The sequence below is a fragment of the Paramormyrops kingsleyae genome, chromosome 10 (genome assembly GCF_048594095.1).
Source record: "Paramormyrops kingsleyae isolate MSU_618 chromosome 10, PKINGS_0.4, whole genome shotgun sequence".
NCBI lineage: Eukaryota > Metazoa > Chordata > Actinopteri > Osteoglossiformes > Mormyridae > Paramormyrops > Paramormyrops kingsleyae.
In genome coordinates, this window is record NC_132806.1 from 28,788,391 (window position 1) to 28,804,689 (window position 16,299).

At 40.9% G+C, this 16,299-nt stretch overlaps 1 protein-coding gene, 1 long non-coding RNA gene and 1 other non-coding gene across 3 annotated transcripts in view; 2 read left to right on the top strand and 1 right to left on the bottom strand.

Annotated features, from left to right (window-relative positions):
• The first annotated feature begins 869 nt into the window (after positions 1-869).
• LOC111836437 (uncharacterized) lies at positions 870-3,778 on the top strand. The gene is made up of 3 exons (XR_002836432.2): positions 870-926; positions 1,584-1,796; positions 1,965-3,778. It is a non-coding gene; the product is annotated as an uncharacterized lncRNA (long non-coding RNA).
• On the bottom strand, positions 1,701-1,782 carry trnas-uga (transfer RNA serine (anticodon UGA)). Its single transcript has one exon. It is a non-coding gene; the product is annotated as a tRNA-Ser (tRNA).
• An 8,009-nt stretch (positions 3,779-11,787) lies between the features above and the next one.
• Positions 11,788-16,299, top strand: part of LOC111836336 (IgGFc-binding protein-like) — a 63,081-nt gene continuing 58,569 nt past the window's right edge. Inside the window, exons 1-8 of the mRNA XM_072717048.1 lie at positions 11,788-11,937; positions 12,522-12,606; positions 13,253-13,402; positions 13,927-14,091; positions 14,933-15,126; positions 15,293-15,434; positions 15,689-15,933; positions 16,108-16,256. Of these exons, the coding sequence (XP_072573149.1) occupies positions 11,788-11,937; positions 12,522-12,606; positions 13,253-13,402; positions 13,927-14,091; positions 14,933-15,126; positions 15,293-15,434; positions 15,689-15,933; positions 16,108-16,256 (1,280 nt within the window). The remainder of the gene's footprint in view (positions 11,938-12,521; positions 12,607-13,252; positions 13,403-13,926; positions 14,092-14,932; positions 15,127-15,292; positions 15,435-15,688; positions 15,934-16,107; positions 16,257-16,299) is intronic.

Genomic DNA, 16,299 nt, shown 5'->3' on the forward strand with positions numbered 1-16,299 from the left:
CATGACATACCTTGTGACACCCACATTTACAAGCTATGCATTTTCCCCAGATATTGTAATGGGCATGAATCAATCTGTTGCAGCACACCCTTCCACTTCTTGCTTCCAGGCTTCTTGCCAGTACTAAACCAGTATTTTTCTTGGATATACTGGAGCATAGTATCTGACTATTATGAGTCAGGTTTACCAGTCTGTCATGTCTGCAAATTCCCACAAGACATTACAGGTCACTTTCATAAAATGTAGTTCACATGACAATTTAGAAAATCTGGTATTACTGTCATATTATTTTAGATACAGTCATTCAGTTAACTGCTGATGTAATCACAAGTAAAAGACTAATTAAGAAGCTCATCCTTCACACTATCGTTATAAAATACGACCATGCAAAAGCAAACTTTGTGTACAAGTTTGAATTTGTGTACAAGTTTAAGTTCGTATGTTTTGTAATTGAATCCAGTGATTTATTTCATCCCAATCAAAACTGCGTTCATGCTACTCTTACTGCAGGAAATTTGAGCAATAATGCTGCTTTTAGGAAATAAGCCGCAATATGATCGAAACTGGGATATGCATTTCTATCAACAACCCAGAGCTAACCTCTAACTCATGTAATTGAAAAAAATGTTTTTGATGTATAACAATATTTACAGAACAGCAGACGCATTAATGAACCAGCTAGCTCATAAAGGACATTAACAAATAATTAATATGTGTAATACTACACGACTTCACATCTTACCTTGTAGACCAATCCTCTATTACAGGCGAATAGGCAAAAAACCGAACGTTTATCTACTGAGTGTCTTTTTACCGCCAAAACGTAAAATCACGTGCAGTCAGTGATCACATGACAATGTGACGTTACCATTTGTTTGGATATGACTTAGAATTATCTGGACATGTTAGGATTTGGTTTGCAAACGGTAAAAACTGCTTCAGCAGTCCGGTTACTGGCGAGTTCGCTTCTAAATATTTGTATGCATAGTGGTGTATAGTGTTTTAAGTTTTAAAACGTATTTCTGTGTCTATTAAGTAATATGTAATGTCAACTGTCGATTTGGTAAAATTGAAAAAAACTACGGGATTGTAATTAATAGGGCATTGCTGCGTATTCCACATTAACCAACAAGGGGGAAGCCTGTTCCAAATGGATTTTCCAACAAAAGCCTTGTACAGTAGAATTTGAGTGTTACAAACAGGGCCAATTCATTGAAGGTCCACACTGGCCCACCCAATCACAAGGTTAACCCTCCCCAAAACTGGGCAAATGCTGACCAATCAGTTTTTTTCATTAGTCTAAATAGGAATGAAGCAAGCGAGTCATTAAGGAAGATACTTTGTATTCCATAGATATGAATGTCAAAACTGTCCAAGTTCAATTTTGCAAGGTCAGGAGGGGCACACAATCGGTTGGGTTCTAATATCGAATATATACTCTGTCCGGTAGAAGACCCACAATTTCAGGAAGTCTCTGAAATCTGTGCTTATTTCCTTTCTGGAAAATCTCTGTCATATAGCTAACCCAAACACTGCAAACCGCAAATCTAGTAGTCTTCACATCTAATTCTTTTTTCTCTCAGATGAGCGACTATGCTATTCTGTAGGGAATAGTATTTCTACGTGACATTTTCTGGTTCAGCGAAGTGGAAAGCGTGACTTATGACATATGAGCCAGAAGCTGCAAAACTATCGCCCGCCGCTGCGAGCAGGGTTCGAACCTGCGCGGGGAAACCCCATTGGATTTCAAGTCCAACGCCTTAACCACTCGGCCATCGCAGCTACACCATATATGGGTTTGTTTGCAAGTATTTATAGTATGTATAGTAGTGTAGTGTTTAGATTTTCAAAAGTATTACTATGTATGATGTGTAATAAATACGTAGAGTCAACTGCTGATTTGGTGAAGTTGAAAAAAGTACGGGATTGTAATTAATAGGTTTTTACTGCGTTTTCCACATGAGCTTTCAGGGGGCGGGAAAGCCTATTCCAAATGGATTTTCAGACAAAAGCCTTGTACAGAAGAATTTGAGTGTTGAGTGCCGAATTCATTGAAGGTCCACACTGGCCCACCCAATCACGACGTTAACCCACCCCAAGAATGGGCAAACGCCAACCAATCAGATTTTTTCATTAGTCTAAATAGGAATGAAGCAAGCCAATTATTAAGGAATATTCTTTGTATTCCATAGACATGAATGTCAAAACTGACCAAGTTAGATTTTGCAAGGACAGGAGGGGCACATGACGTCAAATCCGCTTATTTTTATGTTGTTCAGAGATGTGTCACGTAAAGGCATTTAAGAATCAATGGATATCCTTCACATGTTTGTTATAAAATACTTTATAACAAAATAACTGCTACATGTTGGTGCTTCAATAAAGTATTAGTTTACGGGTGTGCACACTTATACAACCAGCTTATTGTATGTTTTTTTAATTTTTTAAAAATATTTTTCCTTCTAACAGATTTGTTTGTTTTTCAGTTGAATTGTACAGGTTGTATGTCACATTGAAGCTTGGAAACCCTGGCTTTTTTTTACAAAGGTGTGTATTTTTTTAGCCATTGTATGTTGTTCCTGTTAATTTATAAGTGTTATAAAATACAACCCTGAGCTAACCCTTTTAGCACATTTAATGAGCCAGTTAATATGAATAAAAGCATAAATATCCTAGTCCCATAAGTATCAGAAACCCTGTAATGCAACTTCTTAGTCAACTGTGTTACAATTTGCCGAGACAGCATATTATCGGGCCATTTTACTGATAAATTTGAACGTTTTTTCATATTTGTTATAAATAATGGAATAAAAACTCTGGATATTTCTTGATCTAGAGGATAATTGTTTTGTTTTAAGACTCCCATGAATGCAGTCAGATAAAGTCTTAAATTCAGAGATTTCTAGAGAGCAGATATAGACAGAATATCCCCAGTGATACAGCAGGTGGCACCACACAGTAAGCTATTCGTGCTCCTGATTCAGGGATATGTGACAGATCGAGGCACACCGCTAATACTCACTCTCTCCTTTTCTTTACTCCATCTGGAAATGTATTTGTATATTCATTTTAATGACTCCTCATGTGTAGATATGAAACTATATGAAAATTTAGTATCAAGATAATAGTGATCAAAATGATCACATTATCAATATTGTGGTATTGTTAAAACATGCTGAAAATGTTCAAAATGTACTGATACACAAACTGAGAAGTTTTATGCACGCTGCACTTTTTGTTTGCATAAACATTAAAATAATAACATTGCCAGTACCTTAGGTAAACATACGAAAACCATGTCAAATGTGCATTAACATTAAACATTTCCGGAGCATTGTGATTGCCTTCTGCCATGTTTTCACTGACACATAACAAACCCAGGTTACATGCTGAATGTGCGCGCCTGTGTCTAAGAGACTGTTGCTAACTTTGGTTGATGCTGGACGATATTTAATGTAAAGTTTTCAAAGCGTGGTAATGAACCATGGTTTTAAGGATAATTAAAATTTGAAATAGTAATACTAACCGTCAGTAACCATTTCATCCCAGTTTATATCATGGTCCTATTATTGTCATGTCCCCGTTTGGCCAGCAGAGGTTGCTGGCCATCCTGTAATCACCTAGTTGTTCTCAGCTTAATGTGATGATCACCCACACCTGCCTTTTGTTAGTCCCTCTTTATCTGTGTATATATGTGCCTGCTCTCTCTGTGTTCCCCAGCTCGATCATTGTTGCTCTTATGGATGTTTAGTGTTCTCTCTGCTTCTTGTGTTTCCTGTTCCTGCAGTGATCCCTGTGGGCTGCTTCACACTGCTTCTGCCTCATTGTTCCTTTCTGCTCTCTGTTTAGAACCCTCACGGTTCTTTGTTTTCTGGTTCTCTGTATATCTTCCCAATAAAGCCCATTTCTGCTCAGCCTAAAGCTGCATCTGGGTTGTGCTTTCTCCGACAGACATGATAATTATGCTCTTAGCAGTGGCGTCATGATCTGTCTCCGTCATCACCGTTCTGCTCCTGTTTGACCAGCAGATGTCACTGCTGGCTGTGCCCTTTCTTTGGCATTTATTCCAGCAGTTTATCATGCCTTATTATGCGTTTATTGTTATTTCCCATACCTGCCTCTCAGGTAGTCCTCATTACCAGTGTTTATATGTGCTCCTCCATCCCAAGTTCAGCATAGTGAAGAGTAGTGGGCTGAGCACACAGTCCTGGGGGACATCTGTTCTCAGTTTATACTAAGCCCTTCCAGTTTGTGCATTAGAGTTTGTGAAATGATTGTACTGAATGCTGAGCTGAAGTCTATCAACAGCATCCTGACATAGAGATTTCTGTTGTCCAGGTATGCTAAGGCTAGATGGAGTGGGGCTGATATTGCGTCCTCTGTGGAGTAACTATGGAGATGTGCAAACTGGATCCAATACGGTGGAAAAGCTGACTTTAATGTGCCCCATGATTAGTCTCTCAAAGCACTGGTCACAATGATGGTTGATGTGCTACGCATGGGTGTAAATTATGGGGGGGTTGTAACTCCCCAGCATTAAAAACCAGCCAATAAACCCCTCTACACCCCCTTAAATGGGTGGAGACCCCCCCCCCAATGCTCAACCCAAAGTTATCCCCTTAGTGCTACGGGATGGTAGTCATTAAGGCTGCCATCTTTGTTTGGTTCATTTGGTTTTGGGATGATGTTGGCTGTTTTAAAGGATGAGCGGATGACAATCTGGCTGAGGGAGATATTAAACATGTCTGTAGGATGTCCTGCACAGAAAGAGACCCTGGTCATCAGGAGGTGGGATTTCCATGCAGGCAGCTTGTTCTCAACTTCATTTCGAGGAGGTAGACCGGATATCTTTTTAATGCCAATCTTTCATCATCAGGAGCATTTTCCTGTCAAACCAAAAAGGAAAAAAAAAAAAAAAAACAAAGTATTGTGCAAAATGGCACCACCATTACATTGTTGAAAGGAATTTCATTGAAGCAAAACACTTTCTGCTTCACTAAGCTAATATACTTTATACTCATCAGCCATCATTCAAGATAAATTTACTTATTCGCCAATATTCCTTGATAGTTTGTGGACAAGCCATTGACATATTCTAAATGAAAGCGGCAAGAGTTCTATTTCAAAATGCTTTGATTTGTAAATAATGTTCTTGTTGAGTGCAGCTAATATCATGTATATACTGAAAATAAGATCATCCACTATTTGTTCTGAAATTTTATTGTGCAAAAGGAACATGTCAGTGCAGTAGAGCATTTAATTTCCCACCAATCCCGTATATTACAGGATCATATTGACTTGGAAAGTAAAACGGTATGTGTGGTTTGGAACTCAGAAAATTACAGATTGTGAAATGTAACTTCATCCTTGGGTCAGAAGGAGCTAGAATTTGGGGGACACAATGAGAGTGAAAACTAACAGCAAAGGAAACTAAGTAGTCCAGAGTTTGCATAACTAAAACTTACCACCATTTGATTACATCATTGAAACGAATTACGATGAAAATAATGAATTTCTAACACTTGAGAGTAGCTGGGTTAGGGGAAAAGTCATAGAATACTCCTTCAGCTGAAGGGAAGGATTCCACAGGTCATAGGTGTGTGACAGGTGCACAGGTCTGTGCAATAAACCTGAAGTGTTTGCGTGTGATTCCTTGTCTTTCCATTATTATACAGGCTCATAGAATTTACAAGGCAAGTAAATCCTTTGTGAGTAGAACAAGCAAGAGAATTTGTCTTGAAAGAGCACACAGTTGTATAATCCAGTTATATTCCAGCACCACACCCTTTATCACATACACACTTTCTGAAAGCAACACATGCAACTCCCATGGGACCGGCAGCAGGCCAAACCCCGAACAGTCCCTCAGCCCGGTGCCAGGGGTCTACAACAGCACCTGTCTTAGGTTGTTCCTGCACTCACACAGGAATCTTACCCATCATTGGCTTTTTACGCAGTGCTGCGCTACAGCATGCAATGTATTCACTGTCCAGCCTTCACCACACAGTGCCACACCATGCAGTGCACACACCACCCTGCCCTCTGCCCCTTCTCACACCAAGCCTTCACTGTCGTTTCTGGCCCCTACACGAGTGACGGCTTCCCTGCCGCCCAGTGCCCCTGGACAAAACATCATGCCCAGGACAAAACATTTGACATTTACATGATTCAAACCAGCAACCTTCCGATGACCAATTCCCTAGCCTCAATGCCACCACTCCACTACCCCAGTAGAATGTGACATAATTACTAATTGTTATTGTCGCTTCCTCTGTTTGTTTGGGTGTGTCCATGTGCGTGAATAGGTGGCCATTTGCGTTATACATTAAATCAGAGACAGCTAGTGCAAAGTTAACCTATAGTGTTCATATGGCCTTTGAACATACTACTCTGTGTAGTCATACCTGAGGAATCATCAGTACTGTTCTTGCATGGGATGTGGAAAAAGTTCATTTTCTAGGTCATAAAGCAGAGCCCAGGTTTTCAGTGATATGAGTGTAGAGAGCAGATGCTTTACACGTAATTTGGATGAGTAAATACAGAGGGATTTTATACCAGCACTGCTTTGATTATAATTAAAAACAGTTAATTTAAAATTTAAATTTACATTGTATTCTCATCTTGTATATTATTATTCCTAAACAAAAAGTACAGTTTGGTGTGGTATACGAATACTTTGCACTGCACTGCGGAATGTGAGTAATGCACTGAGTAAAATGCTTATCACTAGGGTGGAGCTGGGCGTGATTGTGCAGCACTGATAGTGTGCTGATTTTCAGGGAAAATCTACAACAAGATGAAGGAAGTCCTGGAAACCACCAAAACTTTTTCCTGCTTCTTCGTTTATAACAAGAAAACATATTCTTAATATTATACGTTTCATATGATTCAGGTTAAATGCTTTAGTTTTCTAGTAATACAGCAATGGCTTCACTCAATAACAACATTTTGGCTTTTTATATTCTTAAAAACATGTTTAAACCATCAATACACCATCTGAGGAGACAAAGTCATTTTAACATTGTGGGTTATGCACCTGTAACATTCAACAGCTCAAGTCTTTGGGTTGATTTATTTTTTAGAAAAGTCTGACTTGAAATTGATTTCAGGTTAGGGACAACTTTCCCTGTCACTTACAGTATCTTTATGAAAAGATACCGTAAGACAGTCTTTATCTTGCTTGTGTGATACATGATGTCATGCCCTGCTCGTCTGATTCCCGTGTGCCACGCCCCCCTCCCTCACTGCCCCGCATGAAATCCCCATGTCACCGGCTGTGTCTAGTTTTGTTCAATGTAGTCTGGTGTATTTAAGTACTTCCCTGTTCATCTTCCCCCAGTCCTGTCATTGACGTTACTGCCTGTTTGTCCCGTGTACTCGACTGTGTCCCCCGTAAGTGTTTCCTCAATAAATCCTTCCCTTCCCCGACTTCCTGGACTCCCGCTCCTCTTCTCCATTCCATGCCGATTTCAGCACGTAACACATGAAATATAGTGTGAGAATGTTGAAAGTTAAAGGTTCTTTTGGCTGGTTGTAAACTACCTAAGGAGTTTTACGTTATATATATTTATTAGACACTTTTCTCTAATACAATGTTTCCCAGTCCAGTTTGGGGACCCACAGTCGGTCCAAGTTTTTGCTCCCTCCGAGCTCTCTTCCCAACAGTCAACATTTCTTGAGCTCCCTCCCTACTCCCTAAGAAGCAAAAAAGTGGACTGCATGTGGGTCCCTGAGGACCGGATTGTGAAACCCCACTCAAAAGCAACATTTAAGAGAAAAGCTTGGGGTCACAGAGGAGGGTCACCAATCAGAGTTAAGGGTGATATGAGTACTCTATCATGTACAAAATTTGGGATTTGAGCCTATGGCCTGAAACTCGCTAGAAATTCACACAACCCCTCAAGAAATTTATTTCAGGATGTTTTTTTATCATGGCTTTGGGAGCTATTTGTTCACCATTATAACCTCTAATAAAGTGGCCCTCTTGATTTGCATTCCATCTTTCTTGTTATCTTGTGAAGTTACATTACATAGATGCTGATTTTATCCAAAGTGACTTTGCTGCTTTTTACTACTTTGAGCTAGGTGTTTCAGTACAGCAGTCTGAGCTAAGCACATTTCCCCAGTCAAATACAGCAAGACCTATTTGTTCTCTGGTGCCTGATGTAAGCTGCTTTTGTCTCTTAATCAAGATGATAACCTTTTCTTGTGGGTAGCTGAGTGACGTGATGGTTATGATTTATTTAGGTAAAATAACAGGGTTTAACAAATGGATGCTGTGTGGCTTTGGGACACTAGTCTACATTACGTGACAGGTGGCACTTGAGGGAACCTTGGACACCTTCGAATAAGGGTGGGTGCTTTTGCGCAATGGGTTTTATACATGAAATCTACACGTGGAGCAGTTCAGTGGGGTTACTGACACACCTACCAACACTAGGATACTGTTACCCTGTAGAAAAACAACTCTCAGCTGGTACGCACCCTCCGTTTTAATCTCGGACAGTTACTGATTGACGATTTGGCTTACAACTATCTATGTGTATAATGCGGGAAAAGTGCAAAATCCCCCCAACCTCCCTTTCCCCTATCAACATCCTCATTCAAACCATGCCAAGTATATAAAAGGCTCAGTCATTGATCCCATCTCATCTTTTCAGCTAACTTACCAACTTAAGTTAGCTATGGATCAAATTAGATTCATATTAATTCTCGCTTGGATAAGTGGTTATAACGCAATAACAAAAACATATGATTGGTAAGCAAAATATTTTTGTTTGTAATATGGTTGGCTTTCTTATATGTTTACTAATTTTTATTTTTGTTCAATAATTACATGTCTTTATTTGTTTGCTTATTAAAAATTGCCTTTGAAGGTAATTTTGCAAAATATTTTGTCGGTCAGAGTAATTTTTCACAAACATAGCATTAAAACATAAATGGCAACAAGACATGTCTATAAAGGTCAAACTGTTTATAAATGATAATATCTGGAAATTACCTCAGAATTAGATATCGACATTAGAGGGATTGTGTTTCAGACTCTATATTTATGGAAATATCACTGCTTCTGTTCAGTAGAGTATTCCTGGTAATCAATGTATTTGGGGTAATTTTTTACTTGGATTTCTAAATCATCTGACAGTAGCCCTCGCGGTGTGCATGCTAGCTGTGTAACCTCAGAATAACCCCAATGGATGGGACACTGATTACATGAGGTGATCTTTTCTGGGGTTTGTTTTTATTGCAGCATCATATGCCCAGACTAAATGTCATGAGAGTGAGGGCATCAGCCAGCCTCCTGACTCATAATGACCCAGTACCAGATAACCAGTCATGGAAGGCCAGTGAAGGAATGAAGAACAATACATTTTTGTGCAAAAAAGATGCATATAATAAAAGATGTAGGGTACTGGTGTGTGGCCCGGCGGGTTAATCCTCTGTGTCTATGATGGAAAGGCTGCCAGTTCAAGCCCCAGCCTCAGCAAAATAGTCATATGTCCATTGGGCCCTTAAACCCTAGCTCCTGGTGTTGCTCCCAGTTGTTGTGGTTGACCCTGGCACTGTGACCCCCCCATGCTTGCTCTCACCCATGCATGTGTCTCATGGAGAGCAAGAGGGGGCAGGCAAGAAGATATTTTCCCCACGGAGATGAACAAAGTATTATTCTATAAAATGCACGAGGTTATTTTCAAAACGATGAGTTTCTAATGACACACATTATCACACAGGAACTGACAACGACCTGTAATGCCAGCATTTTCCATGACATTCATTGTACTTCTTATTTTCTTTTCTGAAGGAATGTAAAACAGTCATTAACAAGAGAAGAAAATGGTAAGTGAATACGTGTTAGAAAGTAAGGAGTATAGTTCCTTTTTGGGACAGGAAAATTGTGGTTCTGGTCCAGACTGTGCTACAAGACAGCATTGAGGTTCTCCTTCTGATAAAACACACACACAATCAACCTTGCTCAACTTCTTATCCAGTAGAAATAAAAATGTAACTAGATAATGAAATTTATAAAGGCAACAGAGCCATTTAGTGACAGAAAGACACTGTGTTACACCCATGAGAAACTGTTAATCATTGACACTTTTATTAGCAAATTAAAACAGCAATATAACCACATTGAAGATATTGCAACATCCTTGAAAGGTTTTGGTGATGTCACAAGTGTAACAGATCGAAACATGTATATTGGTCCAGTTCCTACACCTATTTTCAGTAATTACTTATCAATCGAAAGCCACAAAAGTTCAATGCGCATCTAGAGAGATGTAGGACAAAAAGCAGGAAACACACTGTATGGGGTATTAACCTGTTTCCTGGCCCTCACTTAAATCAGATACTGAGAGCAATTTGGGATCACTTAAAGCTTGCATTTTTAGATCATAATAAAATACTACTACTGATGTATAACAGTTGTGTTTCCATGCTGTAAATAGTTTCCGAAGTGGTCCTTACATTGAGATTTCCTCAATTTTTACCCCGTAGCTGTCCTGACATCATGTGACTTTAACAACGACAACGCTCCTTTCTGCCAATTTCGGCAAGACATTAATGATGACAGCGATTGGACCCGCCATCGCGGGCCAACACCCACCAATGGCACCGGACCAGAAGGGGACTACCCCAATGGCGGTCAGTACTGATCCATCAAAAGCCCTTGCATGTTCTTTAGTTCTTGGTAATCTTCAGACTATGGAATAACTGCGTTCATAGTGGGGTACCGCAGGGTTCAATTTTAGGACCACTATTGTTCCTAATTTACATTAATGATATTGACACCAATACATACAGTAAACTGGTTAAATTTGCAGACGACACCAAGGTGGGTGGTGTAGCAGATACTGATCTAGCAGCAGAGAGGCTACAATGGGATCTGGATTTAATTAGCGACTGGGCTGATACTTGGCAGATGAAATTTAACACAGATAAATATAAGGTAATCCATGCAGGGAGCAGAAATATAAAGCACAGATATTTTATGGGTTCCACTGAAATAAAGGTAGCTGATTATGAGAAAGATCTCGGTGTGTATGTTGATGCTTCCATGTCCCACTCTCGCCAGTGTGGGGAAGCAATAAAAAAGGCCAAGAGAATGTTGGGTTAAATCTCTAGGTGTGTGGAGTTTAAGTCAAGGGAGGTGATGTTACATTTATATAATTCCTTGGTAAGACCCCACCTAGAATATTGTGTGCAGGTTTGGTCACCATACCTTAAGAAGGACATTGCTGCCTTAGAAAAGGTGCAACGGAGGGCTACGAGAATGATTCCAGGTCTTGGAGGAATGTCTTATGAGGAGAGGTTAGCTGAGCTGAATCTGTTTAGCCTTGAGCAAAGGAGACTAAGGGGGGACATGATCCAGGTCTATAAGATTCCATAAGTGGAAATTAGCGGGAGAACATTTTAAAACAAATTTGAGGAAGCACTTCTTTACACAGCGTGTAGTTAGAGTATGGAATAGTCTTCCTGCTAGTGTAGCGGAAGCTAAAACCCTGGGTTCCTTTAAATCAGAGCTAGATAAGATTTTAACAACTCTGAGCTATTAGTTAAGTCTCCCCAAACGAGCTTGATGGACCGAATGGCCTCCTCGCCTTTGTAAATTTCTTATGTTCTTACTGAATTTGAGTTTCTAACTGATGCTTTCCCCTCTCTTGCTTACCAGATGGTTACTACATTTACCATGAGTGTGACAATGTGGCTAGTAAACAGACAGCTCGCCTGATCAGTCCTGCACTCCACAGCAGTTTGCCTCAAATATGTGTTCAGTTCTGGTACTATATGTACGGTAGTGACCACCTCAACCATCTAGCTGTTCTGGTCCATGACTCTGGCACAGAGGAGAAGGTTTGGGAGAAAGTGGGTTTCCAGAGTCCTTCTTGGCTCGGAGCTGATTTGACCGTGACGAGACCTGTTGGCCAGACTGTCAATGTGAGTTTCTCTTCTGAGTTTTCCTTTATTTTTGGAGCGAGGGAAAAGTAAGCAGTAAATAGCGATGCACTGTCGTAAATCAGCTGGCATGATGACTCAGTTAATAACAGTGTTGCCTCCCACCTCGCATTAGCTCTTGTTGCGTGTGGAGGTTGCATATTTGCCCTGGGTTGGGTGGGCTTCCTCTGGCCTCCACATGTAGACCAATGGATGTGTAGCTAGGCCTACTGCCATCTCAGAATTGCTTGTAAACCATGATTATGTGTGTAGGCATAATGCAATGGGTTGGCACCTTGTCCAGCGTGCACCTTGGCTTTGTGCACTCTGTTGGCAGGGATAAGCTCCAGAACCCCCTGAAACCCGGTTCAGGATAAGTGGCTGAAAGAATCATGGCTGGGCATTTGGCAATGGCTGCAGTATAGCTGTAGTATGAATCCATTTAAACAATGAAGGGATTAACGATCGCAGCATGTTGATATCTGAATGTTATTATGGTGTTCTTGGAACTATTTGACGAATTATTTGTGTTCGTATTCAGTGTCTGATTTAACCTTATATTCACCTGAGATTGTAAACGTCCCCAGATTGTGTTTGAGGCTATGAGAGGCACCACATCATCCTGTGACACAGCTCTAGACAACATAACTATCAGTGAAGGAGCTTGCCCTGGTACGTCTTCTCTAAACTTACATACGTCTTTTGTTCAGTCAAGCAAATGAATACTTAATATTCTGCTACACATTAATGTTGATGTTCGTGATGATGGTCTGGAACTACATAAATGTTTAAAATTCAGTCAAAGAAATAAACCTGTAGGTCTTCCAGGGAATGATTTGTACTGCAGTTGTCACCATATGTCAGAAAGATCAGAAAGATATTCCAACATGCCAAACTTCAACAAGTATTGTTGGTGGTATAAAAGACAGAACATACATAAATCACTAAATGGAAAATTTTTGGAGGAAAAAAAAAAGTGAAGGAAGAAACATTTCTGAGGGACACAATTATGTTGAGCTCTACTAGGTTAATGTTACAACTTAAGGAACACAGAGACACAGACTATTTGGGAAATGGTTTAAGTAGTAACAAAAAAGATTTCCTTAAAAAAGGTTGTTGAGAGGTTGCAATAGATGCCTAAAGACTGGTACTGAAACGTAGTAATTATATTCATTCAAGTCAGATAATGTAGCCACTTAGTCATTGATCATGGAAGTTAGCATGATGGAGTGAGCAGCCTCTGTATCTTCTCTGGTTCTTTCAAAAGAAAACTGTTTAAGCTGAATTAACAGTTTTTTTTATATGTGTTTTACTGAAGGCTGTTTGTCAGAATGTGACTTTGACACCTTCGATGACTTGTGTGGCTGGACAACTAAAGCACCAGCAGGAATCTTTGGCTGGGAGCAGTGGCCTGGGTCCACAGAAACAGAGGGAACTGGGCCAGATGACGACTACTCCAAGCCCGGATGTGAGTGACACCGCACACAGTGTGCAGCATGTGGTCAGACAGCTCAGTAACAGGGGTTGTATGGGGTGGAATTTCTCAGGAATCTCATACTTATAGTGTCTGGAGCTATATAGTATCACTTTGATTGACTATATAACTAAAATCTGACAGAATAAGCAAATCTATCGGAAGTGTTGTCTACAGGACAAGGACAATAGTCCGATTAAATGGCGTAGTCGAGCTATAACGGTAGAATTTACCTTAAATTAAACTATTTGATTTTCTGGAGGAAAATGAATCGTTTAGATAAATCGACTAATCAGTAAAATGGTCGACAGATTAATCCATAGAAAAATTGTCGTTAGTGGCAGCCCTATTCAAAACCATGTTTTTTTTACCTTCATCCTGCCAAGACACTGCCCTGTAATCACATACGCCACACAGCGGGCCACAACATATTTAAAATACAGGACAATGTAACCAAAAAGAAGAAATGATATTCATCACTGAAGTTCTGATAATGGCCTCCTTTGTTTTCTGCACAGTTGGCCTATACCTACTGTTGGACTCGAGCTTCGCCAAGGAAGGAGCGGCAGCGGAGCTCTTAAGCCCTGCCACTTCCTCAGCAGGCTGTCTGCAGCTCTCTTTCCACTACTACATGTACGGTACTGCCACCACTATGACGATCAATGTCTACGCTGTCCCTGCCGGTAAGAACCTCAAAGGCAATATGTGTCAAGTTCCTCTTAGTTTTCATGCTAATCTGCAGTATTTTAGCACGTGTTTGCATGTTATTGAAATCTGTCTATATGCTAAGGAGGCACACTGGGAGCCCCCCTGATGAGTTTAATAGGGAATCAAGGGCGGGGCTGGAAGAAGGCAGAGGTGCACTACGTCGGCACAGGAGACATACAGGTGCTGCACGACTGATCACTCTACTTGCATATTTATACTACGTTGCCCAGTATTTCTTGTCACATGAGTATATATTCCACAAGTTGATACTGATACTTTATTGCCCCCAGTTTGTGATCCAAGGTATCTATGGAGAGACCGACAAGACAGACCTGGCTGTGGACAGTGTCTGTATTACAGCATGTCAAGGTGCCCTAACGTCTTCAGCATGGTGTTCAGTATTTACAATACAATGGCTTTTTCAACATTTACCTAAAATAATCTGGAATATTACAACGGGCTGTCTCTGCTGCAAGCCTGTACTAGTAACATAGGAGGATGATGGACAGGTGGAAAATAGGTTGTAAACATATATAAAACATTTACAAAATCCATCTCTATGAATTCGAATCAAACCCTGGGTAATTTTAAGGTAAAATATGTAATTTAATTTAATCTCCAGGATCATCAACTACCAGTAAACCATCAACCACATCAACAGCAACCACGACAAAACCACCAACAACCACCACTAAACCACAACCAACAACTCCCCCAGGTGACACAACAGTTCTATTTGAACTTTAGATTAAATAACAGCGATTACTATAGAACCTCTGACTATTATCTTCACCTCTTCTGCTACCCACCCTACAGTGAAATGCCCCCCCAACTCCCAATACATTCATTGCGGACCAGCATGCATCCCAAGCTGCCAGGAGCCGTCCAGCAACTGCACGGGGTCCTGCATCAGTGGCTGCTTCTGTGACCCAGGCTATGTGTACCGCGGAAAACGCTGCGTGCCCCTTCACGAGTGTGGCTGTTTAGATGAGCATGACAATTATTACGAGGTAGAAGCATAGGGTGTGAAGACACAAATTTCTGCTAATTCAGTTTATTAAATGTTATCTGACTGTGGGATTAAAAGACAAGTCACTGGACAATCTATTAGAATTAGTCTCTCCCTGAAAACAGCAGCGTCTCTTCTGTCTCTTTTTCGTGACGTTCTAACTGCAGTCGGGAGAGATTGTCTTTGGTGACGGCTGCTCCAAGCTATGCCGCTGTGCTGGAAACTACACACTCAGCTGTGTGGACAACTCTTGTATTCCCACGGAGGAGTGTCGAGAAGTCAATGGCGTGTCCAGCTGCTACCCCAAAGGTAGGGAAGCTAACGTCTCAGTAAATATTAGCCTTAACCAAATGTTCACACATGACTGAGTGATTTTGCTTTTACACAGCAGATTTGTAAACAACAGCAATATTCTGATGTGTGCAATGTACAGCTACTTGAAATCAATGCTGACCTATTGTCCTTGCCTGTTGGAGTGCATGTGGTTCAATGTATCCTTTAGCATCTTCCCACCAATTACATTTAACCTTCTATATTAATCTGCTTCCAATGTTTTTCTCCAGACTCATCCACCTGCATAGTGTCAGGAGACCCCCACTATACCACATTTGATCGACGTAACTACGACTTCATGGGCAACTGCAGCTACCTGTTGGCCAAGCCATGCAACAGCACCTTGGCCCCACCTTTCGCAGTGTATGCCGACAACGAGAACCGCTACAACGTCCTGTCCGTCAGCTACCTGAAGGCTGTGCATGTGCACACCCTGGGAGTCGTCGTGTCGATCTTGAAGGGCGGAGTGGTGCAGGTGAGACAGGGAGCTCCACAGAGTCGCAGAAGCAATGGGGGCATCAAATTAGACTTATGCGTCTGCAGATCAAGGAATAAGTGAGAAGGATGAGCTTGACTATCAAAGAGAAAATTCCATGCCTGAATAGTCTGATGAGTATTCTGCATCCCTCTCTGTGATCTCCTCCCGCAGGTGAATGGGACCACGGTGAACCTGCCTGCCAACCCGGCAAAGGGGCTGTCTGTCTTCCAGCAGGGGACACTCTACACAGTGGTGGCAGATTTTGGGGTGACTGTGCGCTATGATGGCAACCACTACATGGACATCAAAGTTACCAGCGAGTGAGTTACACCATAGGCTATTAATTACTTTGCTCCTGAACAC